Source organism: Pararge aegeria, chromosome 25 (genome assembly GCF_905163445.1).
Source record: "Pararge aegeria chromosome 25, ilParAegt1.1, whole genome shotgun sequence".
NCBI classification, from domain to species: domain Eukaryota; kingdom Metazoa; phylum Arthropoda; class Insecta; order Lepidoptera; family Nymphalidae; genus Pararge; species Pararge aegeria.
The window spans coordinates 7,217,005-7,243,265 of NC_053204.1; the positions used below are offsets into that span (position 1 = coordinate 7,217,005).

Genomic DNA, 26,261 nt, shown 5'->3' on the forward strand with positions numbered 1-26,261 from the left:
CACATATGCTAATCCTAAAAAAAATGACAAGGAAGAAAGATACGGTCTGAATTGAAGTACTGTACCTCAATTCAGACCTTAGCCGCACTATCTTTTTTCCTGCCTGGGGCTAGCACAGGCAGGAAACAAAATATATATCCCCCGATTATATCCTCTCTGGTGTTAGAGGTAGGTACGGCCATTATAACAAACAGATAGCTTAAATTGTCTTTCTAAAAAGTATATATAAGTTGGAAAAACTTACTGTTTATTTCCTTTTTAGCTGAAAACAAAAATAAAGTGTTATCAATATAAAGTGACTCATACAAAAATAAATAATGTAGAACCAATGCAGTACCGTGGCAACCGTTTGTTATCATAGCATAAAAAAATGTTACTATCGCACGGTACACGCAGCGTTTCCATAGTGGTTTTTAGTTTGTGTAGAAGACCCCCTTCAGAGGGGGGAGTCCCGCATAACCTCTGTCTTGCCCAAGGGTCGGAGGTAGCAAAAAATCTTTTCCACCACACCAAAAAAAAAAATGTACACGCAGCGTTTGTCTACCCCTAAAGAAGTGGACAGACGACATCAAGTCGCTGGGAGCCACTGGTAACAAGCGGTCCAGAATCTTGGAGTTTGGAACGCCCTACAAAATGATGATGATGATGAAAAAGACATCGAGAGTCGAGATCGAGGTCCGTACTTTAAAAGTTGGATTATATTTTTGATTTTATCACCGGTTACTATTAAGTAAGTCTTCATTGAACGGACAGTTTGACACAATACAGATACCTCAAAGCGAGCGTGAGAAGTAGTGATTGTGGTTAGACCTGAACTTCACCTTCCCCTTCGGATATACTGACTTCGATTCCCGGCACGCGCCTCGAACTTTTAGAAGCTATGGGCGTTATAAACAATTGTAATTGTTTATAACGCCCGTTAACGGTAAAGGAAAACATCGTGAGTATCCAGCATGAGGGTTCTCCATAATTACTCAAAGGCCTGACCAAGTTGATCGGTCAGCGTTATGGACCACGGCCTGAGTCATTCCCATAAATTTATTTATTTTATTTATTTATTCAATTACAAGTCCATTACAATGTCATATAATACATAATTATTATATTTTTCAAAAAGAATGTCAATCTAATGTTTACATTTGAAATGGAACCCTGTGAGGGCGCTGTAACCAGATTGAGAGGCAGAGTCAATATTAAATATTCTCATTTAGGAAGTCATTTATCTTATAATAAGCTTTCTCCAGCAAGTAATGTTTTAAGGATTTTGTAAATAAGTTTATACTTTCTTTTTCTTTTATATGTTCTGGGATGATAGTAAATTTTGGTGCACATGGAATTTGGGCCGGTGCTGTGGATTTTTAATTTAGATGGCGGTAGGACCAAGTTGTGTTTGCGCATGCGCCGCAATGTATCCTGCCGGGGCATGACTTGGAGTTTTTTTAAAAAATTCGGGATGTTATCTTACAAATTTGCATGTTTCTAGTATGTATATACAAGGCACGGTCAAAATTTTTAACGATTTAAAATGAGGCGCACAGCTTTCCGTGTTCTTAATATTTTTTATAATACGAACGCATTTTTTAAATAACCGGTTATGGGTTAAAAATGTCATAACAAAATATAAACTTACTCAGTGGGTTTTTCGCATTAACTTCAGAGTTGGCCAAGTTGTTCGATTGCGACGGTTTCTTCTGGGGTGGTTTCGGTGGTCTGATTGTTGGAATAGGAGCTCTGCATTGCTGTAGGACAGGAAATGAGAGTAGTCCCGCGTTCATAACTTGAGGAGTTGAGGTGGGCGCGCTTTTCTGGAACTGGGGAGTTGATATTGGCGCTCTATTCTGGAAATTGGGAGCTGGTGTCGGTGCTCTACTCCGGAATTGAGGAGTTAGTACCGGAGCTCTTTTCTGGAATTGAGGTGCGGTAGTAGTCCCTAAATTCTTGAAATAAGGATTTGGATTTGGCGGATTGTTCGCGAATGGCATAGTTGGATTCTGATGTCTATTCTGTACTTGAGAAGTGGGGTTTGGCGTTCTGTTCTGGAATGGAGGAGTAGAAGTTGGTCTGGTTTGGAATGAGGGGGCTGATGACGCCCTATTCTGGAATGATGGAACTGTTGGCTCTGAAACAATTTGAAATGGTTATTATATCTCATTTAAGAATTGTTCTAGCCTGAAGGTAAAAAAATTGTCGTTGTACATCCCTGTGCCTTGAAAAGCTGATAAATTTCTATTGAATATCGGGATGCAGGGCAGAGCATTTTTATATTTACCCAACGTAAATCCACACTCAAATAATGAAAGAAACTCACGTGGATTGTTGCCAGCACCTGGCAATTTGAAGGGAGGCGGTAACAATCCACCTTTAGCTGCGTTTTCAGCCCTTTGGTTTGGTTTCTTGGTCATTTCGTTATTCCGGTCATCCGGGGTTTTATCTGAAAGTTGTTAAGATGAATAATTTTATACGCCATTTGTAAGTGGAACTCCTTGGATGTGGAAGGGCGTAGTTGAATATATGGATTTTTTTAAGAACGTTAAGAGGAAACGCTGTTCCCTGGACTGTTTGTCTTGTTTGTTTGTTGTTGACTCTGTTTTTCTCCTTTTAGCTCCTTATTGTTCTGGCTTGTAGTTTGACAAAACTATATTCCAGAGGGCGAGATTGGTTGATGTATTTAGGGAGACCTTTGGTTTTCGCTTAAAGTAGCTCGGTAAAAAACCGATGCGTCGAAATACACTTCTTTCTTGCAGAAAGTCATAGGCTCCCCGACAGCCAATAGTACTGACAATATTTTTATCAATACTTTAAATATTCCTAAATACGTCCCACACACAGCCAATGTTACTGACAATATCCACATTATTGTATACAATATTAGCGTATGTGCTGGGTGCCATCAGCTGTTGGCTTTAAAACATTACCCTCCGTTCTGCACTACCATGATGCATGTCGTCATATAAATTATATAAAAGATGGCTACAGCGGCAAATCCGAGAAATCGTTTTCGCATCTACCCTAAATCTAAGTATATTTCCCCATATTGTGAACCAAATTTATATGGAGCAAGTCACGCAACTACATCGACCTTTGGAAACTGGATGCTGACAACTACGGTCTATATTATCCTAAGTGTTCATGTTGCACTTGAAATAATTTGACTCTGTGGCGTTTTCCAGGCAGAAAGTGGCGACTGCGTGGGACATGTCCTCAATGTTTCTGATAGATGAGCATCTATCAGAACCAATGGCGTTCGCAAACAGTAGTAGCTGAGCACTGTTTGCGAACGCTTTCTCTTGGGTTCTTACACGAGCTCAAGGCGCAGCTTCATCAATAGCTTATAACAGTCAACTGCTGGACTAAAGGCCTCGCACAACGGAGGATTTGCCCATAATCACAACGCTGAGCAGACGGGTTGGTCGTCGCAATTCCAGTAGATAGTGGTATTAGCACAGAGGACGGTGCAGCGCGTTTTCCGTTATATTCCCTTAGTCGCTTCATACGACACCCATGGAAAGATGTGGTGACAACGGTTTTGTGATCTGCCTCCACGTCACCACATGGCACAGCTTCTAGATATCACACTGCATCCAAACTCATCTTCGAACAATGCATTGGATCTAAGGACAAGCTTGGCATCCTCAATAAGATCCAGTGGTATCCGAACCAAGGTCATTTCAGTAGTGCACCCAGTTATGGTATGACTTTACCAAGTACCAGCTTGTTGCTATGGATTAGATGCGTGGATGAAGTGGATACCGTACTGTGGGCTTTCTTTTCGTCAGACATGACAGTCGGAGTTTGTTATAGGAATTAAGCATCTATAGGTGTGCCAACTGTTGTAAATTGGTTCCATCCAGTATCCAACAAGTTGGGTTAACTACCCGACCAACCTCAGCGTACAATGAATATGACGGACTGAAAGTTGGTTTATATATGCATAGCTAAAGCAGAGGCTAAGATGCGATGAGAGCTTGATATCGAGCTTTGTCTTTAAAAGCAATCATTTTTTTTTCTGCAGTTGTTTGAGGTTACTCGCAAAAACGCGGTACCTACTTTGAGTGTAGGAACTCGTCTTAATCCACAAACATAATGGTTTTTCATTATGCATTGCCGTTATATTACTGTCAAAATTCAAAGTCAATTGACTTTTGGAGTCGTTCTAGTATTTTCGCAAAATTTTCTCTGCAAATGTTCACATGTCAACATGTAGCTTAACTCCTCAAACACATTTATTTCAATGAACAATACCCAAAATGACGTAACAGGATATAAACATGAAGGTTTCATGTTTTAACAACTTGCCACTCCAGGCATTTTGTTAAGTCGACAACATTTGGGTACTGTCCTACATTCCATATGTTCAGGAACAGTTTTACTCTGGTAAGCGGCGTTTACAGCAAACCCGATAAGAAAGAAGGAGGCTTTTTACTAAGCCAAATATGGCAGAATGGAATCATCAGTACAAAACTTCATCCTTACGCTCACTGTTCTTCAGTAGAAGGTTGAGCCGTTAGTGTAGAACCCTAAAGTAATCTAGTTTTCTAACTTACCTTTCGCAGTGTCAGTTGCAGATTCTTCCTGATCACGTTCTATCTTCTCTAGGACTGCCTTGTAGAAACCCACGTCATCATCGGGAGGGAATCTCGAACGATAACCATACAACATTTCTTTTAATGAAGACACGATCGTGTCCCCTAAGTGCACATCTATGCGTGCAACGACGCACTCTTTCAACTTTTTGTATATGACGGGATAGTTTGGAACACGACCTGGATGAGCTGTGCTTATTATTTCCTTTGCCAAAATAGCTGCGATTTGGTAACGCCAGTTATTGTGCCTTTTTACCATTTGAAGCAATGGCGGACCAGGTTTATTTCCTGATTTGGGAGCGTCATTCTGTTTTAAATTAGCATCAGCTGGCCCAGCATAGTCATTTTGACTAAATCGTAAACGTTTATAAGTAGCGTAAGCGCCTGTCGTAGGATCTTCATAATTTCTTTCAAAAATTTTCGTGTTCGATTTGCTGAAAGTGGAATTATCGGGATTGTTCCCGTAAGTCCTAGAACTCGTTTGGGAAACGTCCGAGTACGGTCTCTTCTTTCCGAAATCACGCTGCCCATAGTCGTGGTCTCTTCTCGGCTTATTACCATCGCGGGGCTCGTTATACCTATCGCGCTCACGGGGCTTTTCGTATCGATCGGAACCATGTCTCTGGTCGCGATCTCGCTCACGATGATCTATAGCGCGACGGCTATCAGTATGATCACTGTCGCGTCCACGCTCGTCGAAATTTGACCGTCTGCGACTTTCAAAATTTCGATCGCGTGGTGGCGAACGATCTATAGGTCGCGGTCTCATGTGGTCATCGTTGCGCTTTGAAGATCGCCTGCCGTCATCACGTCTACCTTGAGAGTGATCACGTCGATCACGCCCATCTGATTCGTCCTGCCTAGATTTGTCGAACTGCGTAAGTCTATTGCCGGAAATCTCATCGTCTCGTTCGAGAGATCGGCGATAGCCTTGTTCATATCTAGAGGAGTCAGATTGGTATCTATTTTCTACCCAACGCGATTCATCGTCGAGCATGAGGGACGAACGAGCACCTTGGCGCTCCCGCCACTTTGGCTCGTCCCCTTCATCATCGGGTAAACGTCGGGACTGTTCCGGGTAAGATGAATATGCCGGTTGGACGTTCCATTCATTTACTGCGCCAGGTTGTTCATGTTGAGCTTGGTAGTAAGCAGGTTGCGGAAGCGGTTTTTTTGCCATTTGCGATCCTTGATTTTCGTAGCCTTTATATGAACTCTGTGAACAAATATCGAACAGAAAGCAACAGTTAAAACAATGTATGCAAAAACAAGAACTCCCACAATTTTGTTTTATTTGTTGGCAAGATACCTTTTACTGCAACCGTGTCACCTGATGCCTATGATGGAAACAATGTTTGTTTTTAAACCAGGAAATGTAGATATTTTCTTCTGTCGCCATTGGACCCAATCACAAGGAACTGTATCCGGTTATGCCAACTGGACACAGTCATAATACGTGTAAAGAGTATATAGCGAGTCGATTCAGCCGCACGACAAAGTAAAGAATGGGTGCGGTCTTAAGGAGTGCCCGCGACGCCAGCAGTAGTCCGGTTTGACGTTACTTGCGAGCCGGTATTCTCAATGAGTATACAGAGCAATTCACTCACTAAATACTCATTACAGATTATGACAAAGTATGGATACTAGTAACAGTTGGTAACTGGGTTCGACGCGTGTTTCTCGTCAGTTCCACGATGAATTCCGTTGAAACGCGTACGCAACACAGTCGATTAAAGTGTGTAAAATAGTAAAATTGCGTGGAAATTTATTAAAGATTTTTGGGTCTTCAGCTGGCTTAATTAGGCTTCTAGTTGATTACAACGAGAGCTTTTTAACTGGCAATCCGTGTGCGTTAAATGTAAGCAACTGGGCACCAGTAAATTTTACAGCTTGCATCCAAACAAAATATGCAAAACTGCATCTGCGAAAGACCAAAACGTTACGGCACAGCCACCGAAACCTTCCACCAGATGTAGGCCATTTATGAAATTATAAATTGCCAAAATTCTTCAGCAGCGAGAATTGAAACCTTATCACGAGGTTCGAGGAAACCGTAAACTGGCCTACACCTTGAGCTCGGTCAAAGTTATCACATGGCGTGCAGTGCTAAGCGTGACAAATTCAAGGTCAGGCCAGATATAACCAGTTATCTATATATATAAAAGAGGATGTTTGTATATATGTCATCGATAAACTCAGAAACTATTTGACCGATCATTATGAAAATTGGTATGCTTATGTATTTTTTCACGGAGAAGGTTTATATGCTATGCCCATTGATGTAACTCCCCACCAGGCGGCGCTGTCAAGTATCGACTTCCGCCCCGTTCAACCGATTGTCATAAAAATTGGTATGACCATGTATTTTTCCTCGGAGAAAACGAACATGCTATGTCCATTGATGTAACTCCCCACCAGGCGGCGCTGTCAAGTATCGACTTCCGCCCCGTTCAACCGATTGTCATAAAAATTGGTATGACCATGTATTTTTCCACGGATAATGTAAATATGATGTCCATGTTATTAAATATCACCATCATATAGCGCTTCAATGCATTAAGTTCTATAGCGATCAACTGATTCAAAATTTTATATGCGGCAATGAATGCAATAAAATGTTTTGTCATTAAATTCAATGAGTTATTTTACAACTTATATTAAATAAGAAAATAAAAGAAATAACTAACCTTCTTTTGTAAACAAAAAAATATAATTTATTTAAAAAGCAAATCAGCTAACTTCAAATATATCATTTGTTATTGAAAATAAAAATAAAGCAATAAAATAAAAAATAACTTATAATTATTATTTTAAAATAACATGATCATGTACTAAAAAAATTGATTTGTAATTTTAATTGTAAGTGTAATTTAATGAAAGTCAATAATACTCTTAATTAGTAAGTATACTCAAGACTTTAATAATAATAAATAGTTAATTTAAATTGTAAATAGAAAAGAATTAACTAATTAATTATTTATGTAAATAGATAAAACAGGTGCTACACAAATAATATTATTTACAATGCCACGGAAAAAATCAAATATCGGAAGATCAACGAGAAATACGAAGCAACAGGCAACCAGAAGAACTACAGAAACACCGCAACAACAAACAACACGATTAGAATCAAACAGACTTCGAGCTTCGTCTTTGAGAGCTAATGAAACAGATAGTGAACGTGTTGTTCGAGTTACAGACCTACGATCAAGAGCGTCTTCATCAAGAGCTGCCGAAAAACCTGACGAACGAGCTCAACGTTTGGATGATCAAAGATAAAGACAAAATCAGTTAAGAACTAAAACCGATCTTAATAAAGCAGCCTTTAATTACGATAAGAAATATGATTACAAGATCCATCCCGATGTGGTCATTGGTTCAATGAATGTAGTATGTCCGCATTGTCGCGCTAAGAAGTTTCAAAAAGAAACTGCCGGTTTGTGTTGCTCCAACGGCAAAGTTCATTTACCACCACTGGTTGAACCACCAGAACCTCTTCTTACCTACGTATCTGGAACTACTAAGGAGTCTAAACATTTTCTTCAGCATATTAGAAAATACAACTCCTGTTTTCAAATGACATCGTTTGGAGCAACAAATATTGTAAAATATAATCATTTTATGCCCAACAGACCGCATTGCAGCAGCTAGGTATGCATAAAGAAGAAAGATGTCATAAAATGGAAAATCCTTTGCATTTATGAGTTATACAAAAGTTTTAGGGTAGGCAGAGCTTTTGTGCATGTATGAAGTGCACGCCATTGGCAGCAGTGTAGTGGGTTATGCTCGAAAACCATTTCTCCTGAGAGACTCCTCAAGTCCTCGCAAGAGATCGCAGGTCATGTAAGGTTCACCCCGATAAATCTAAGACGCAGATATTAAGTGATAAACGACTAAGACACCGGGAGTTATCTTTGCATCGTTCGAGTTCATGTAGGACTGGAGTTATTGATAATGCAGTCGTATTTATATCAAAATACCCACCAACTCAATGTCAAGAACATTGGTTATTAATTCAATATAATTTTAATTGTTTCTTGATACCTATCTTTTAACTAATTAATTAGTTTAATATAATATGAGGCAAATATGAATTTATAGTTATCAAAAGTTTGGTTATTTACCCAATTTATAAAATTACTGTAACATAGGTATCCTTTTCAAAGAATTATCGAAAAGGGTTATCGAGTCAACCGGTGATCCTAGAGCGGGCAGTTACCTTGGCCATCCAAAGGAGCAATGCTGCCAGCATCTTAGGAACTGTGCCTCGCTGCGGTGGTTTCGAGGACGTTTTAGATTTTATTTAGTTTTAAATAACAATCAATATATAGGAATAATTTTATTACACATAGGTATGAAAATTAAGCTTAATTTGGTATACAACGCGAAATGAATACTACATTCATAATACTCGTATATCATGGATATCCGCAAAGTAACGCCTGCTTCTATCCAATACGCAGATATTAAGCCTTATTTCCTATAATTACAGCGGCAACTACCTATTTTAAGTAATTTCTAATATGGCAGATAATATGTAATGGATTTAAACCCCATTTATAAAGGATTATCCTTTTTTTAGAAATGGCAACTTGATCTTATTTTAATTTTCAAAATAGAGCTTCTCCTCTTATAGAACAAAAAGACCACAGCAATATTGCTATGTGGCAGAAATAAGCATGGCATACTTCCTAGGACGTGCTGTCACAAATAGCTGTACTTAGTATTTATAAAAACCTCGGGATAGGTGTTTAAGGAGACCTAATCATCAAACTTTACAGTTGTCGTATTACTTTTTCTTTTTATATACCTGTAGAGATGGATAGATCAGGACTATAGACTATAGATAGTATCTATAGTCCTTCTACCAATTCTTCATCATCAATACATTACCGGCCCACTACAGGGCACGTGTCTCCTCTCAGGATGAGAAGTTTTTAGACCGTAGTTCACGGCCCAAACCCTTCTCAAGCGGATTCGTAGACTTAACACACAATTGAGAACATTGTGGAGAACTCTCAAGCATGCAGGTTCCCTCTCGATGTTTTACTTCACCGTTTAAAGCAAGTGATGTTTAAATTGCTTAAATTAAAAACGCACATAACTCTGAAAAGTCAGTGGTGAATGCTTGGGCTCGAACTCTGTCTCCACGAAAGTAAATCCGAAGCCCAATCCCTATCGCTATCCCTACTATCCCTACTAATATTATAAATGTAAATGTAAGTTTGTTTGTTACGCTTTCACGCAAAAACTACTAAACCGATCCTCATGAAACTCTGTACACATATTCTTGGAAGTGTGTCTCCTCAGCGGACACCAGCTAACTAAATTGAATGCCACATCAAAAAACAAAATCAAACGCAGACGAAGTCGCGGGCAACAGCTAGTTATTTTATAGAACATTAATAATCGTCGGACAAAGCCCACCTGACGGTCCAAGCAGAACGCCTATAAAAAAAGCAACACTTCGTAGGGCATGCAAAGAACACTTCCTACAAATTGCCGCGTCCATCAGCCTAAGTTGTAGGTGTTACACCTCATGTGTTTGTAATTACACCGACCCTTCGCAGTGGACGATTGGAACTTAGCAATGACGCATTCCAGTCGTCCACTGCGAGCTCAGTCACAAAAAGCTCCAATACTGACGTGCAGTCAGTGAGTCAGTGTGGTACATGTCTAGGGCAAACTGTGGAAATATATGAGAGCCCATTAGCTGCGCTTGTAAAAAGCAGCTAGAAGGATTCCATCATAATAAGGATAAAACTGAAGAGTTTGTTTACTTGAACGCGATAATCTCAGGAGCTACTGGTCCTATTTGAAAATTATTTCAGTGTTGGATAGCCTATAGGATATATATCATCACGTTAAGACCAATAGGAGCATAGCGTCAATGAAGATGATGATGTTTCAAAATCGGAGGATTTCGATGCGTGCGCTGCGTAAACGTTTTAAGTTTCGATAAAATAACAAAGTTATTTGTCTTCTTCTTTGGGGTTAGATGGCGACGTGTGTACTGTCGAAGTATATTTTTTTTATTTATTTCATTTCCGATGATGTTTTTTAATTTGTCAACTTATGAATGGGCAAAGATCTTTGACCATACTGCACTATATTTATAACGTAGAGATCAGTTCACTGTAATATGAACTAACGATATGGATATTATACAGTGATGATATCTTGTTTTTTTTTTCTTTTTTCATGATTTTATAAATTTGTTGATTATTTTTAGGTCAAAGCATGTATCATCAATAGCCTATTATAACGAACAGTCTGTGACCAAAAAAGTATTTGAAGTGAACTTCTTAAGTTCAAAAATTTGGCCCAAAAATTTGAAAGTCCACAATTTATTAAATTCCTCTACAGACTAGCCCTTGACTCCAATCTCAGCTGATGGGAAGTTAAGATGCACTCCAAGATGGAAGCAGACTAACCTGTTAGGGGTACGGCTGTTATATCAAACCCATACGGCATAATCCTAATCTGTTTCTACGCGACATTGTAGGTACCGAAACACTTTATCGCTACAATCTACAAAAGCTACAATCAAACTCTTTAAAAGGGCAGGTATATGAAGCTATTTAGTGTGAGGAGTATTTAATGATGGGGCGAGTACAAAAGATCCTGAAGGGTCACAGTGCAGCCACACAAGCATGCCCTACCACAATTTAGATAGACTTTGTATCTACAAAGTCAAAAGATAATTATACAATAATAACAATATAGAAATCCTTTCCAGTGCTAAAAGAATTAATAAAATTTGTTAAATTTTTATGGAGTTATGGTGTGAAATCATCAAACATTTTCATCCACTCTCACCACAGCATAACTTGGGTATAAGAGCTATCCTATCTTTAAAGTTTGATCAAATGGCACAAAAGGTTCAATTTGATTAAACATGGTTAATTAGTTTAGGAGTGCATTGCGGATAAACAATGTGACCCTTAATTTATATATATAAAAACTAATTAATTTAATGCAATTTTACTTTACTTTCCTTTCGTCTTGTATTTAATGGGTTTTGCATATTGCTTGAAATAAACAATTAAATAAATATAAATAAATACATTGATTTCCTACCCTTGCTTAGGTAGCTAAGTACTTGTAACAGAAACAGTGGCCTCATATCAACTCTGAACTGAAGAATGCCCTTGCACAAAGTTAGAATGGTGAGTACAAATTAACTAACTATGTTTATGAAGGGATTTTTTATGACTTACCTGTACAGGTGACATGTAAAATGGTAGGTTGCTATATACCATTGGCATGATTGCTGGCATTGACTGCTCCTTGTCCGTTTGATATCCAGGCCTCACTGGCATGGCATGATCATATTTCATTTGTTTTTCTGGCATTACTGGCATGGGCTGATCATATTTAATTTGGTTTTCTGGCCTCACTGGCAAAGGTTGATTAAAATTCATTTCATTTTCTGGCCTTACTTGCATGGACTGGCTAAATGTCATTTGTATTTCTGGCCTCGCTGGCATAGACTGGCTATATTTTATTTGTTTGTCTGGCCTTACTGATATGGACTGGCTGTATTTCATTTTTATTTCTGGCCTTACCGGTATGGGCTGGCTATATTTCATTTGTTTTTCTGGCCTTGGCTTTGGGACGTGCGGATTATCCATAGGGCGGTAGGGTTGTTCACATGACTGGAATTATTTAATTTTTTTTATTTTCTTTACATTTTTCTAGTGCAGTGTAGTCTGGTAGAAGTTTTGATACAGAGAGTGGTAGGTAGTTTCTAGCCAATATTGGAGCCTCCAACTTTCATGCGTCAATCATACGTTAATGTAGACTTCCCGTCAAAAACATATTTTAAAAAGCAGAGCAATGTCCATATTCACATTATAATTGGATCTGAACTTTGCCAATGCAAAAACAGTATGCAAGGCTTAAAACGGTGCTGCGCGGAAGATTTATTACCAGCGAGGTTTCGGCGGATGTTTGAGCAAATAATTTACAAAGATAATTTTTTTTTCTTACACCACAACAATACTCACATCGCAATCCAGCCCCTAAGTGTTGTTTGTACTATGGGTACTAAAATGACTGATGATTATTTTATATATAATAAACATAAATACTTAGGTATAATATTACAGATAAACACTCATTGAAAAACATTCATGTTCATCACACAAACATGTTCCAGTTGTGGGATTCGAACCTACAGCCATTGACTGAGAAAGCAGAGTCGCTGCCCAATGCGCCAGTCGGCAATTTTATTTACCTTCTTCTGCCGCACATCTTCAACAAACAGTTTACGTCCTCCCAAATACAGACCGTTGATCTTCCTAACTAAAATCGCCGCATCGCCTTCGTCCGCCAAACCAACAGTTACTCGCTTAGTATCACCTTCATCAGTCAAATTATCCAATATCACCTCATCAAACCCGCATTCGTCTTGTATTAGACTCTTCACGTCGAAAAACCGCATCTAAAAATAATCAATTTGATAGATATACTGTGTACCACGGTGCAACGAAAACATTGTGGAAAAGAATTGATCGAATTACATTCTGCGGAAGGTTATGGATAACCAGAAGCATCTTAGAATGTATATTATGTATTTTAATAAAACTACATAGACAGTACTAAGTAATGAGCTTCAATAATTTTACTGCAGAAATTTTTAATAAATCTCGTTGACAATCGACAAATTTTACATAGAGAATAGGGATGAAAATAATCGATTTATACACCGATTTTGCAGCTGTGCTGTGACGCCTGTTCACCACTGTCCACGGCACTGTTACAATATTTTGTTAATTAATTGATCATGATATTTTGTTTCATTGATCGTGTGGTTAATTTTTTCGTCGTTGATGGGCTTACCTAGTCTCATTGTTAAGAGAAAACATTTAGATATTACTTAGCTTTGGCTTGGTTCTGTGATCAAAAAGTATCCTGATTACCAATTGAGATACAAACATTTGGTTTTATATATATTTCAAATACCTTCAACTTAGTGCTGTAACTCCATAAAAAAAGAAATTTGTCTTTGACTTTATAAAAATGTCAATTGAATTTCAGAATTCAAAAGTTGTGTTGTTCTCTGTGGGTGTTTTCATGGATCATAAATGTTATTTATATTTAAATCACAGTAGGAAAAGGGCATATTAGCATTAAAACGTGTATTTTTACTAACTTATACTTCAATTATCATTATTTCATTATGTCTGTTATAGCTTTGACTGGGGTACCCAAGAACGTAAGTGTTAAAAAATAAATAACAGAATAGAACCCGGCTCGTGCCGGAGTGTTTCTTATTATTATTGGTTTACTGATTCAAGCAATTGTCATTACCAACCCAAAGTGTATCAATATTTTTTTTATCGTAATAATTGACGGACCCAGCAGGTAACCATCGCCATCGTAAGTGTTAAAAAAAGTCAAACAAACAAAAACTTATCTTCCTTAACTTTATTTTAATTGTGCACCTAGCACAATTAAAATCAATACTTATTTACCCAAGTAGGTACTAGTATTATGTAATATACATGTTATAAGTAAAGTGGGTTCTTCAATGATTGATTTATAAAATGCTAAATATGTTTAACTCTTTAAATTATATTGAATTAAAAGTGTAGCTCACATTGAGTATAATGTGAAACGTGTGAACGAGATCTGATTCTCTTTGGTTTAAAGATATCTTTTAAATGTTAGCTATATCTGAGATTTCATGAAATTTGCTAAATCCTGCTGCAATCCTGTGATTAGTCTAATAATCCTGGACAAATTCAGAGACCTGTGTAACCCTAGTTGAGAGAGAGATTCAGGGTATTGAAAAAATAGGATACATAATTTAATTTTATCTTGATTAGTTAATAATAAGTTATTTATTTCAGTTGAAAATAAACCAAGTATTGAAGCCTTTGAAATCCTCAATAAAAGGTCACTTTGAGGCAATGAATGTCACAAATAATAAGAATAAAAATGACAGAACTGCATTTCTACGCCTGTCTGAAAAGTTAGATCCTGTTGAAGTGGTGGAAATAATTAACTCCAGAAATACAGGGTCTCTCCGTGCTTATATACCTAAGGAAATTCCAGATGTATGTATTTTGGTCTATATAGTCTGTAGAGACTTTTACTGACAATAACTAAACATCCTTTTTGAGCAATATTCAGGTTTCAGAAGCTAAGTTGCTTTAAATTGACTACCTCTGTTGTAGTGGTGGGGGCTGTCGCCATATATGTGGAGGTTCAGGTTGGTAGTGGCAGTTAGGGAAATTATAATTTCTGAATTTTCTTTGGTCTTGTCTGGTGGAAGACTTCAGCTATCTGAATCCCTACGTGGTCTACTAGGTCTACCGCGGACGCGTACGAAGCGCTTCGCAACTTCGTTTCTGATTCGCACCGCTAGGATCTGGAATGCCCTTCCAGCTTCCCCACTACCTACAATATGAGTACCTTCAAATCAAGAGTGAATAGGCATCTTCTACGCAAGCGCGCTCCACCTTAGGCTGCATCATTGCTTACCATCAGGTGTGATAGCAGTCAACTATAAACATTAAAAATAAAAAAAGAAAAAGCAGTGACAACCTTATTAATAAAGATGTACCACCAAGCTATTGAGTGTTCCGGTACAATGCCATGTAGCGGTATAAAAAAAAAGGTGGTTTGAAGTGACTCTTTCACAGGTTCAGAATGCAGATTCTAAATTTCAGTGATAATCAAATGCATTTCTAGCAGTTGCATACAACATGTAACTGAATTACGAAATTATGTTGAAGAATGCATGAGTATATTTCATAAAAAATCACCTTGTATTAAATCACAAGAAGCATATTTATTTTTCCATACAAACGGATTCCAAGCATTATATTGAAGATAAAAGACCGACACGCGCATAGTACCCATGCTACACGACGCATATCTAATAAAGTGTCAGGAGTCACATGTTTTTAAATTTGTATGTAATTTCTTAGGGCTTTATCTGATTTCTTTCAGTAAAAACCAGGGCAGTAGTTTACTCAAAAACTATAAGGTTTTTGGTTTCACAGATAAGTTCCTGTGACGGTACATAACGTGACTCTAAAGCCAGTGTAGTATTATTCCGGTTTTCCTTTACAAGTTATATACATATTAAATTATTTATTTCGTTCAGAATGTTCTGTTTTAGTTCATAATATATATTTTATTTGCAGTTCCCAATATCTTACCAGAATGTGGAGAAAATGTCACCATTTAAGGTAGGTACTGATTTTAATTAAATTAGTGTTTCCCTGTAGTTTTTATTTATAGCATTATATTATCTTTAATATTAGCTGTTTCCCGCATTCCTCGTCTTTTGGGTGGTTGGAATACAAATGATTAAAGGAGAAACACTGATAAATTCTGACAAATTCCGCCTTCCAGTATGCAATATTGTACAAATAAATCTTTACATCTTAATTCATCATATAATAACTTTTTTAGAAGATGTAAATAAAGCAAATAAAGATTCAAAAACCGACATCATCATCACTTGAATCGATGAACGTCCACTGCTGGACATAGGTCTCTGGACATAGGTTGGTCTGGGTAGGGCGTTCCAAAATCTACGAACCTGGGCCGCTTGTATCCAGCGGCTCCCCGAGACCCGTTTGATGTTGTCTGTCCAACTCGTTGTGGGTCGCCATTCCAACACCTTGGGACCCCAACGTCCATCAGTTCTCTGAGCTATGTGCCCCGCCCATTGCCACTTCAGCTTTGCGACTCGTTGAGTAATGTTATATGTAGGTAACTCTAGTTCTTCTAAGGATCTCCTCATTTCTGATTTGATCACGTAGAGATACTCCTAGCATAGCTCCCTCGATCGCCTACTGAGTGACTCTGAGCCTTCTTATGAGGTCCATAGTAAGCGACCACGTTTCAGACCTGTAAGTATTGCGGCGGGGGGTATTGCGAAATATCAACTTGCATTCCATACAAAATAAAGAAAACTATTTACAACGCCCTAGCAAAGCCACATTTGGAGTACCTAATAGAAATCTGGGGATTAATAAATTGCAACGTATACAAAACAAACTTATCAAGGCACTATTTCACTTCAGTTACCACACACCAACAAATGGGCTTTACAAAAAAACTTAAATCTTCAACATTACACAACTATATACATATAATACATGTCTTCTTGTAAAAAAGATCATGATTAAGACACTAAAGAGAAATAAATATCTTTGAACCGAAGTCATCACTAAGAAATCAACATACCAATTTGTAATTCCAGCTGTTGACAATTTCAATAGGTGCTATACTACAAGAGATGCAGTCCAAGTACGGGGGTCTTTACGACCTGAGCAACTGCACAGCGCATAAGTTGATACAGGACATTGCAAAGGTAAGGGTACTGTGTACAATATAATCATCATAATATCAACCCATTACCCGCCCACTACATGGCCTCTTAGTGTTTAAACACACTAGGCTGAAAATACGCGTCCGAAGTTCCGTGGCAGATTTTACGTTCCGACGCATTCGGCTGATATGACACACGATAAGAGCCGAATTTACGCGGCAGAAATTCAGTCGCGTAACTTTGTGTGGCGTAGCGTTAAAATCTTTTATTCTTCACTTTTAGACACTGTACAAGCGTTTACGTATAATCCTGGAACAAGATGGGGCAGAAATAGACGGCTGCCTGAGGCTTACCAAAACATACCGTAAAAGGCATCCGCATTTCGCTGACTTCCAACTGATACTGTCAACTCTACATAGTATTCAGGATGCGGAGGAGAAGCCACGTGACCAGATACATGAGTGCGACTTGCTGGCATTCGCTGTACATTCATATGGTGAGTTCGCAGCCAGTATAACCACGCTACACAATGCAGTTTCCCGGGACTTTCCAATTGATATTTCCAACTCTTCATAGCATACAGGATGCGTCAGTTTTTTTTTACATGGTACTATAACAGATATGTCATCTGCAAACATAACACATTTATGTTTAGTGCAATCAGGAAGATCGTTGATGTATATCAGAAATAGTAGTTGCCCTAGAACACTACCCCGCAGGGTAGTGTACACCAAACGAATTTATTTCCACTCTGAGCAGAGCTTTGTCAATACCTTTTTCTCATTTAGCCTTGATATTTCAACTGGTTGTTTCCTATCTTTTAAATAACTATGAAATACATGGCCCTCGTAGGCCATTATACTCGCAATTTTTAAAAGTAAGCCTTAAAAAACATAATCAAAACCTTTTATAATCACAGAAAATAGTACATACAGGATTTCCTTTATCATAAGTGAAATTATGTTCTTAATCAACATAAAAACTGCCACGTTGGTGGATTTCTCTTTTTGAAAATCATTTTGTTCGTTCCTTGTAACATTGTTTGTGCATTGCTCTTTCAAATATTTTAGATAAAAACTGAAACGAGTGAAATGGGCCGATAATTATTTATTTTAGTAAAACAACCTGTTTTGTGAAGGGGTTTGACTATAGTCGTGGTAGGGCTTGAAGGAAATGTGCCACTTGTAAAAGACAAATTTATTAATACACTCAATAGTGGCGAAATATCATCTACTACAGATTTGAAGACTTTTTAAAACGAAGAAGATCTTAGTTGTTTTTTTTCCTAAGCGCCACAGTTTATGATATATAACGACTCTAAGAGTGGAAAATCTTCGCAATATGCACACGTTTCCACGAAGTAGAGTACTTTAAGTGGAGATAGGGGAATAAATTTACATTTGTCGGTATTTTGTTCCAGTTATCGACAGCATACCGTTCGAGAAGGTGCAGGTTGCCTATCTCAAGTATTTGGACAAAATAACTGCCACGGTAAGTGTTTGGGCAAAATCACTACCACTATAGTATTTAGACAAAATCACTGCCACTGTAGTAAGTATTTGGACAAAATCACTGCCACTGGTTGTTATTATTTGGACAAAATCACTACCACTATAGTATTTGGACAAATAACTGCCGCTGTAGTAAGTATTTGGAAAAATCAATGCCACGGTAAGTGTTTGGACCAAATCACTGCCACTGTAGTAAGTATTTGGACAAAATCACTGCCACTGGTTGTTATTATTTGGACAAAATCACTACCACTATAGTATTTGGACAAATAACTGCCGCTGTAGTAAGTATTTGGAAAAATCAATGCCACGGTAAGTGTTTGGACCAAATCACTGCCACTGTAGTAAGTATTTGGACAATATCACTGCCACTGTTGTTATTATTTGGACAAAATCACTACCACTATAGTATTTGGACAAATAATAACAACAGTGGCAGTGTTTGGACCAAATCACTGCCACTGTAGTAAGTATTTGGACAATATCACTGCCACTGTTGTTATTATTTGGACAAAATCACTACCACTATAGTATTTGGACAAAATCACTGCCACTGTAGTAAGTATTTGGACAAAATCCCTGCCACGGTAAGTATTTGGACAAAATCACTGCCACTGGTTGTTATTATTTGGACAAAGTCACTACCACTATAGTATTTGGACAAATCACTGCCGCTGTAGTAAGTATTTGGACAAAATCATTGCCACAGTAAGTGTTTGGACAAAATCACTGCCACGGTAAGTATCTGATCGCACATGAGGTGTCCATTAGTATACAACAGGAATAATTTAAGTTATGTGGACCAATGCAAAAGCTCACCGTGACCAGTAAAAGTGTACACAGTATGGCTGTGCTTATTTACAAACACTTGCCAGATGCGCTAAAACTTTTACATATTTGACGTTCCAATAAGTGTTATTTGACAAACTATTTGTATAGGCTTTATTATCATACCAATGACTATGTAAATGGAAAATTGTTATATTCATAGAAATTAATTAATTGATTGTATTTTATAAGTGAGTAGCTGTGATAGACTTCACTTTCGACAAGCACCTCAAACTTTTGTTTAGTTATGAGCGTTTAAAGTAATTCATCGTAAGGAAACCTGCACACCTGAGAGTTCTAAAGTTTTATTTTGATGTCTGTGTGCAATAAAGTATTTCTTCTTCAAATTCAAATTCTAAATTTAACATGTTACACTAATGTTAGTGATGGTGATAACTGCATTCGTTAACTTAAAACTAAAGCTAGGAGGGTTCCAACCGCGCCCTGGTCTAAAAAGAGCCTGCAACAAATTTAGCCAGTTTTTTTTTTGTTGTCACCATCTCACAGGCTAGTTAATGTTGAGCTATGAAGTAAGAGCAATTTTTCTATTAGCTTACGTTTTATATAAACTTGGAACTTATAGAGAGACATCTCAAGGATTTCATCTGGTAATTTGTTATAAAAAGATATACAGCTACCCTTAAATAATTTACTAATTTTATCCAGCCTAGTAAACTGCACTACAAGTTGTTTTTTTCTTCTAATATTAATTTTGTTACAGTTCTTCTCTTTTCCCGGGGATTGAACTCGGGACCACCTTCTTGAAACCTCAGCGCTCACTGCTACGCCATCGAGGTTCTCAATAAACGGGTAGGATGACCGGGTCCTAGTAGCTTTATACAATGATGATCGTATTCTATTTGACAGGTAATGGAACATGTCACAAATCTGGATATGACGCCAAAAAACACTTCGCCGGAAGAGATCGCGAGAATCAAAATCCGAGAACAACTAAAAACATTAATACCATATTTGCCCGCCGTAAGTACAGACAGCCTTAAACCTTAAACAACTTATATATATATATATATATATAGTTCTTGTGTGCGTGTGAACTCCTCCTGGACCGATTTGAATAAATTTTTTGGTATGCGTTTGGTTGGCACCCTGGCTGGTTTAGATTCACAAAGCAGCCCGATAGATGGCGCTGGGGTCCGCTATTTAATTATAAATTTTAAAATGCATATAAAAATATTGGATACAAGCAGGCGTTACTTTATACTTTATACCATGAAAATTAAATAAATAATTTATATAAGTACTACGAGATCGCACACATCGCCATCTAGCCCCAAAGTAAGCGTAGCTTGTGTTATGGGTACTGAGGTTACAGATGAATAATTTTATGAATAATATACATAAGTTTTTGAGTAAACCACTGCCATAGTTTTTACATCAGATACAGCAGTAACACTCTCATACGCTCGTTTCGTTTAACAATTATTCATTGTAAAGTCATCAACATCTCTTGAGGATGCTCCGTTTTCGGAGCGAAACGTGCGTAGAGGGTACATTGCCGAAGGTCTGTTTGGTTTAGAGTATAAAATTACACCATACAGATTCTCCTGCTTTTCGCGTCGTATAGCAAATTACGCCTTATTTTCATGTAGTTGTAGGAGTTCACACACATGACGGTATTCCGGATCCAGTAACAACAGAAATACTGATCCGATTATTGGAACGAAACCGCGCGACGCTTGGCAGTGGCACGGCGGTGCGCGGGGTGCGGTGTGCTACACACAGCCGCCATTTACAACGTCCATCCTCGTTGAAAGTAGACGATACACTGAAGAACGAAAGTCCTGTACCGTCGGATCTGTTGAAATCGGTCCTGTAAACGCTGTGCTAATATCCTCCAGTAGCGACGTATGAATATTGTGCACTTGTCAAATATACTCTGTGATCTGCCGCTGTCAAAAAATATACATTGTTTCCGGCGTTTTGCTCACTTCGTGTTTTTAATTGAATTACCTAGTTAAATCAAATAAATACTAAAATGCTAACATATAATATCACGACGGATCAGTTAAAATGGATCCTGTAAAATCGGTTTTCTATGTGAACGAGCCGTTAGTAGTTTTTATTTTATTTTATCTTTTATTATTGTTTTTTTTTTATTTATTGTTTAAAATAAATTGTAACAAAAATTTTCCAACTGGCTAATTAAGCCATCCCCTTAGAAACTATGCGTTTATGGTGAGTATGGCGGGATCGCAAGTATATATCTTTATGAATATTCAGCTACTTAATCTAAATGTAAATCATTTAGACAATCTCAATCGAACAGTGGTATTTTTGCACTGTTAGCTAAAAAAATGTCTTTTACATTTCCTTAAAAATATATGTTTTTTTTTTTTCATTTAAAAATTGGAAAGCGTGTGGGAGATCTTCAAATATTTTGGGTAATATGTATTTATAGTTCCTTTTTCCGAACTCATTAAGTGTTTTCGGTAGAATAAACTTTTCATAACTACGCAGTTTCCGAGAATTACCGTGAGCTTTTTGTGTCAGAGCTCGTCCGGGGAAGTACTAAGCAGCATTGTTGCAATGCTGTGTTCCGGTCCGAAGGGCGTGGTTTCCGGTGTCATTACAGACACATAGTAACCAACGCCTCAAATTGATGGGCACACTATTTTCATTGCAGTGTGTCAAACACGCAACCGAGCATCATTTCGTACCAGAGGAGGCGAATGTCCATATCGTCCACGTAAGTAACACTGCAATAGTACCTACACTTAAAATATGTACTGACGATTTTTATGTAACTACACACGGGTCAGACTTTTTGAAGTAAAACTTCTTTAGGCGCGACTAGGGAGTAACTCAGAACTTTTTCTGACGGAAGTACCGCTTACATCAGAGTCTGTGTAGTTTCCGCTATGTAAATTAATGATTTCGATTGGTCGTAAGTATATGTCATATAAGAAAATAAAATAAGAACCTATGACATCTGTTAGATGTAAGTTTTAATGTATACATTTAATTATAGATTTCTTTGTATATAAAAGCTGATATATGGGTTTATATGCCTCTAATAAAAAACTTTATTATTATTATTATTATATACTCCACGCTTCTTGACTTATACACCAGCTAGTGGCAAATATCATATTCAATTAGGATTATTTACTTTCAATATTTTCAAACAGATCAATTGTGAATAGCAAAGTGAAAAAAAAATTCAAAAAAGTTTATTTTATACTAGCGGACCCTCGCGACTTCGTTCGCGTATGAGTCTATCAAGAAGCTAGAATAGATCTGATGCTAACATCATAATCATCGTGTTCTTTGGAAATCTCTAATTATACTTGATTATTTATTACTTTCGTAATAAATATATTATTAATAAATTTTCTGACGATTGCAACATTCTATAATATTCAATGACAAAGTTGGATTGACATGTGCTGATCTAACCTTCAATTTTCTACTACGAGTATGGCAGTTATATTTTAACCATATCAAATTTAGTATCTCCAGAAGATAATAAATTCCCAAATTGCTCCGGCCGAGAATCGAACCTAGGACCTTGATGTTTCGAAAGTGCTTCTATTAGGCCTACTTGAAATAAATTAATTATGAATAAATAGTTGTTGCCTGCGACCTCGTTGGTGTGTCATCATAATAAACTCACCGATCGTTGTGATTTGAAACTCGATGAATCGAAAATGTGCGAGAAAAACACATTTTCTTTCATACTTTTGTTACCATGAAAACTAAATAATAATACCTATATTGTTTTATTTATTTAGGAAGCCAACGTTATATACAATGTCTTAAAATTATTATAAACATAACAGTAATATTCAGACGTTCTTCAATATACAGAACCTAAAACTAAAGAGATAAATTAAAAAAAAAAATACAAAAGATACTACAAACTAAAATAAAAATAAAAATAAAAGAGGATTACGTAACAAACAGTTTTTTAATTTTGCGCTTATAACTCAGAGCGGAATTGTGAAAAATATCTAAATCAGCTTTTTTAAATGCACAATTGTAGGCCGAGACAATTCTATTTATCGGGGCGGACCTGCCTAGATTACTTTCTGTGAATGTAGGCCTAAAAGTTTGCTTATTCTTGATATAAGATCTCGCATTATACTTAGGTACTGCCAATCTTACCCTGTCCGCCAAACTTGAATAATCAATACCACCATTAATAATTTTATGTAAGAAACAAAGATCTATCATGTTTCTGCGATTCGTAAGTGAAAGAGTTTTATAAATATTAAATAGGTCATTATAGCTAGTATCTTCATTCAATATTTTGTCCTTGTAGCCTAAGTGTCGTAAAAACTTCTTTTGTACTCTCTCTATTCTATTCTTATGGACTTGATAGTAAGGATTCCATGCAATAGAGCAGTATTCAAGTCTGCTTCGTATTAATGAATTGTACAGTCCTAGCTTGGTCGAAGACTTTTTAAACTGATTTGTGTTTCTAATAATAAACCCTAGTTATTTCAGACACTTGCAAACCATATTATCTATGTGCGGTATAAAACTTAATTTATTATCTAGTATTATCCCAAGATCATTTAAGTGGTTGACATTTTTTAATATGTTTCCTTTTATGTTATAATCAAATCTCTCATTATGTACCTTTCTACTAAAGGTAATACTGTAGCATTTTAAATCATTATCACTACACCATTTCACAAGTCTATCTAATTCCTCTTGCATATTCATAGAGTCCATGCTATCTTTTATCTTACAATGCATTTTAAGGTCATCCGCATAAAGCTGGAACTGACAGAATTTGAAACATTCAACTACGTCATTAATAAAATTTCCAAATAAGATTGGGCCAAGATTAGAGCCCTGAGGTACCCCTGACGTTGCAACAAATGTTACTGACTGATACCCACCAATAACCACATTCATTTTACGGTTTATTAAATATGATTCTAACCAATTAATAATATTTCCAACAATGCCGTATCGCCTCAGTTTTTCTAATAAAATGTTGTGGTCAACAACATCAAATGCTTTGGCTAAATCACTATAAATACAGTCTATTTGTTCCTTATTATCTAAAGCCTCTGATAAATGTACTACAAATAAAGCCAAATTCGAGATAGTCGACCTTTTTTAGTAACGTTAGTGCACATATTAATGATTCAAAAATCTTCGAAAATACTGACAGAATACTTATTGGCCTGTACTTTGTGATGTCTTTTTTGTCACCACTCTTAAAGATAGGTACTACTCTTGCGTACTTCCAAATACTTGGAAAGAGACCTGTACTCAAGGATTTATTATATATCAGTACGTATATAATGTATCTAAGTATATAATATACTTTAGTAAATAATGTATCTAAGTATATAATGTACTTAAGTATATAATATACTTATTATTACTTAACTATATTATATACTTAAGTATATAATGTACGTAAATATATAATGTAAGTAAGTATATATTGTACGTAAGTATATAATGTACTTAAGTAAATAATGTACTTAAGTAAATAATGTATTTTGGTAATTAATGTACTGAAGTAAATAATGCACTTAAGTATATACTGTACTCAAGTAAATAATGTATTTAAGTATATAATGTACTTAGGTATATAATGTACTTAAGTATATAATGTACTTAAGTATATAATGTATCTAAGTACACAATGTATTTCAGTAAATAAAGTACTTAAGTAGATAAATAATATGCTTAAGAAATTAATGTATGTAAGTATATAATGTACGTAAGTATATAATGTACTCAAGTAAATAATGTACTTAAGTATATAATATACTTAAGTATATTATGTACTTAAGTTTATAATGTACTTAAGTAAATAATAAACTCAAGTAAATAATGTACTTAAATATATAATGTACGTAAGTTTATAATGTACTTAAGTAAATAATAAACTAAAGTAAATAATGTACTTAAGAAAATAGTGTACGTAAATATATAATGTATTTAAGTATATAATATACTTAAGTAAATAATGTACTTAAGTAAAAATGTACGTAAGTACATAATGTACTTAAGTATATAATGTATTTAAGTAAATAATATACTTAAGTAAATAATGTACGTAAGTATAGGATGTACTTAAGTTTATAATATACTTAAGTAGATAATATACTGAATCATAATGTACGTAAGTATATAATGTACGTAAGTATATAATGTACTCAAGTAAATAATGTATCTTAGTATATAATGTACTTAAGTAAATAGTGAACTTAAGTAAATAATGTATTTAAGTAATTAATGTACTGCAGTAAATAATGTATCTTAGTATAAAATGTACTTAAGTAAATAGTGAACTTAAGTAAATATTGTATTTAAGTAATTAATGTACTGCAGTAAATAATGTACTTAAGTATGTAATGTATCTAAGTACATAATGTACTTAAGTATATAATATACTTAAGTAAATAATGTAATAATTCTTACGTACATTATATACTAAGGTATATTATTTACTTAAGTACATTATATACTTAGATACGTTATTTACTAAAGTACTTTATATACTTAGATACATTATATACTTAAGTACATTATTTACTTGAGTACATTACATAATGTATCTTAATATATAATGTACTCAAGTATATAATGTACTCAAGTAAATAATGTACTTAAGTATATTATATACTTAATGTACTCAAGTATATTATATACTTAAGTACATTGAGTACTTACTTAAGTTAATTATTTACTTAAGTATATTATATACTTAAGTACATTATATACTTGAGTACATTATATATTAATACACATTATATACTTACGTACATTATATACTTAAGAACATTATTTACTTTAGTATATTATTTACTTAGGTACATTATATACTTAGATACATTATTTACTTAAGTACATTATTAACTTTAGTATATTATTTACTTAAGTACATTATATACTTAGATACATTATTTACTAAAGTACATTATATACTTAGATACATTTTATACTTTAGTATATTATATACTTAAGTACATTATTTACTTAAGTACATTATATACTTACGTACATTATATACTTAAGTACATTATTTAAGTGTATAATGTACTTAAGTGTATA

At 35.9% G+C, this 26,261-nt stretch overlaps 2 protein-coding genes across 3 annotated transcripts in view; one reads left to right on the forward strand and one right to left on the reverse strand.

Moving 5' to 3' along the window:
• Positions 1-13,283, reverse strand: part of LOC120634784 — a 27,502-nt gene extending 14,219 nt beyond the window's left edge. For both annotated transcript variants that reach the window (XM_039905570.1, XM_039905569.1), the window contains exons 1-7: positions 13,109-13,283; positions 12,823-13,029; positions 11,804-12,241; positions 4,545-5,799; positions 2,309-2,431; positions 1,631-2,119; positions 245-262 (exon numbers count right to left, since the gene is read on the reverse strand). In XM_039905570.1, the coding sequence (XP_039761504.1) occupies positions 245-262; positions 1,631-2,119; positions 2,309-2,431; positions 4,545-5,799; positions 11,804-12,241; positions 12,823-13,029; positions 13,109-13,141 (2,563 nt within the window). In that variant the 5' untranslated portion in view covers positions 13,142-13,283. The remainder of the gene's footprint in view (positions 1-244; positions 263-1,630; positions 2,120-2,308; positions 2,432-4,544; positions 5,800-11,803; positions 12,242-12,822; positions 13,030-13,108) is intronic.
• A 345-nt stretch (positions 13,284-13,628) lies between these two features.
• LOC120634827 overlaps positions 13,629-26,261 on the forward strand; it is a 76,091-nt gene continuing 63,458 nt past the window's right edge. The window contains exons 1-8 of the mRNA XM_039905653.1: positions 13,629-13,803; positions 14,441-14,647; positions 15,743-15,787; positions 16,810-16,920; positions 17,161-17,374; positions 18,299-18,369; positions 20,085-20,198; positions 21,862-21,924. Of these exons, the coding sequence (XP_039761587.1) occupies positions 13,768-13,803; positions 14,441-14,647; positions 15,743-15,787; positions 16,810-16,920; positions 17,161-17,374; positions 18,299-18,369; positions 20,085-20,198; positions 21,862-21,924 (861 nt within the window). The 5' untranslated portion in view covers positions 13,629-13,767. The remainder of the gene's footprint in view (positions 13,804-14,440; positions 14,648-15,742; positions 15,788-16,809; positions 16,921-17,160; positions 17,375-18,298; positions 18,370-20,084; positions 20,199-21,861; positions 21,925-26,261) is intronic.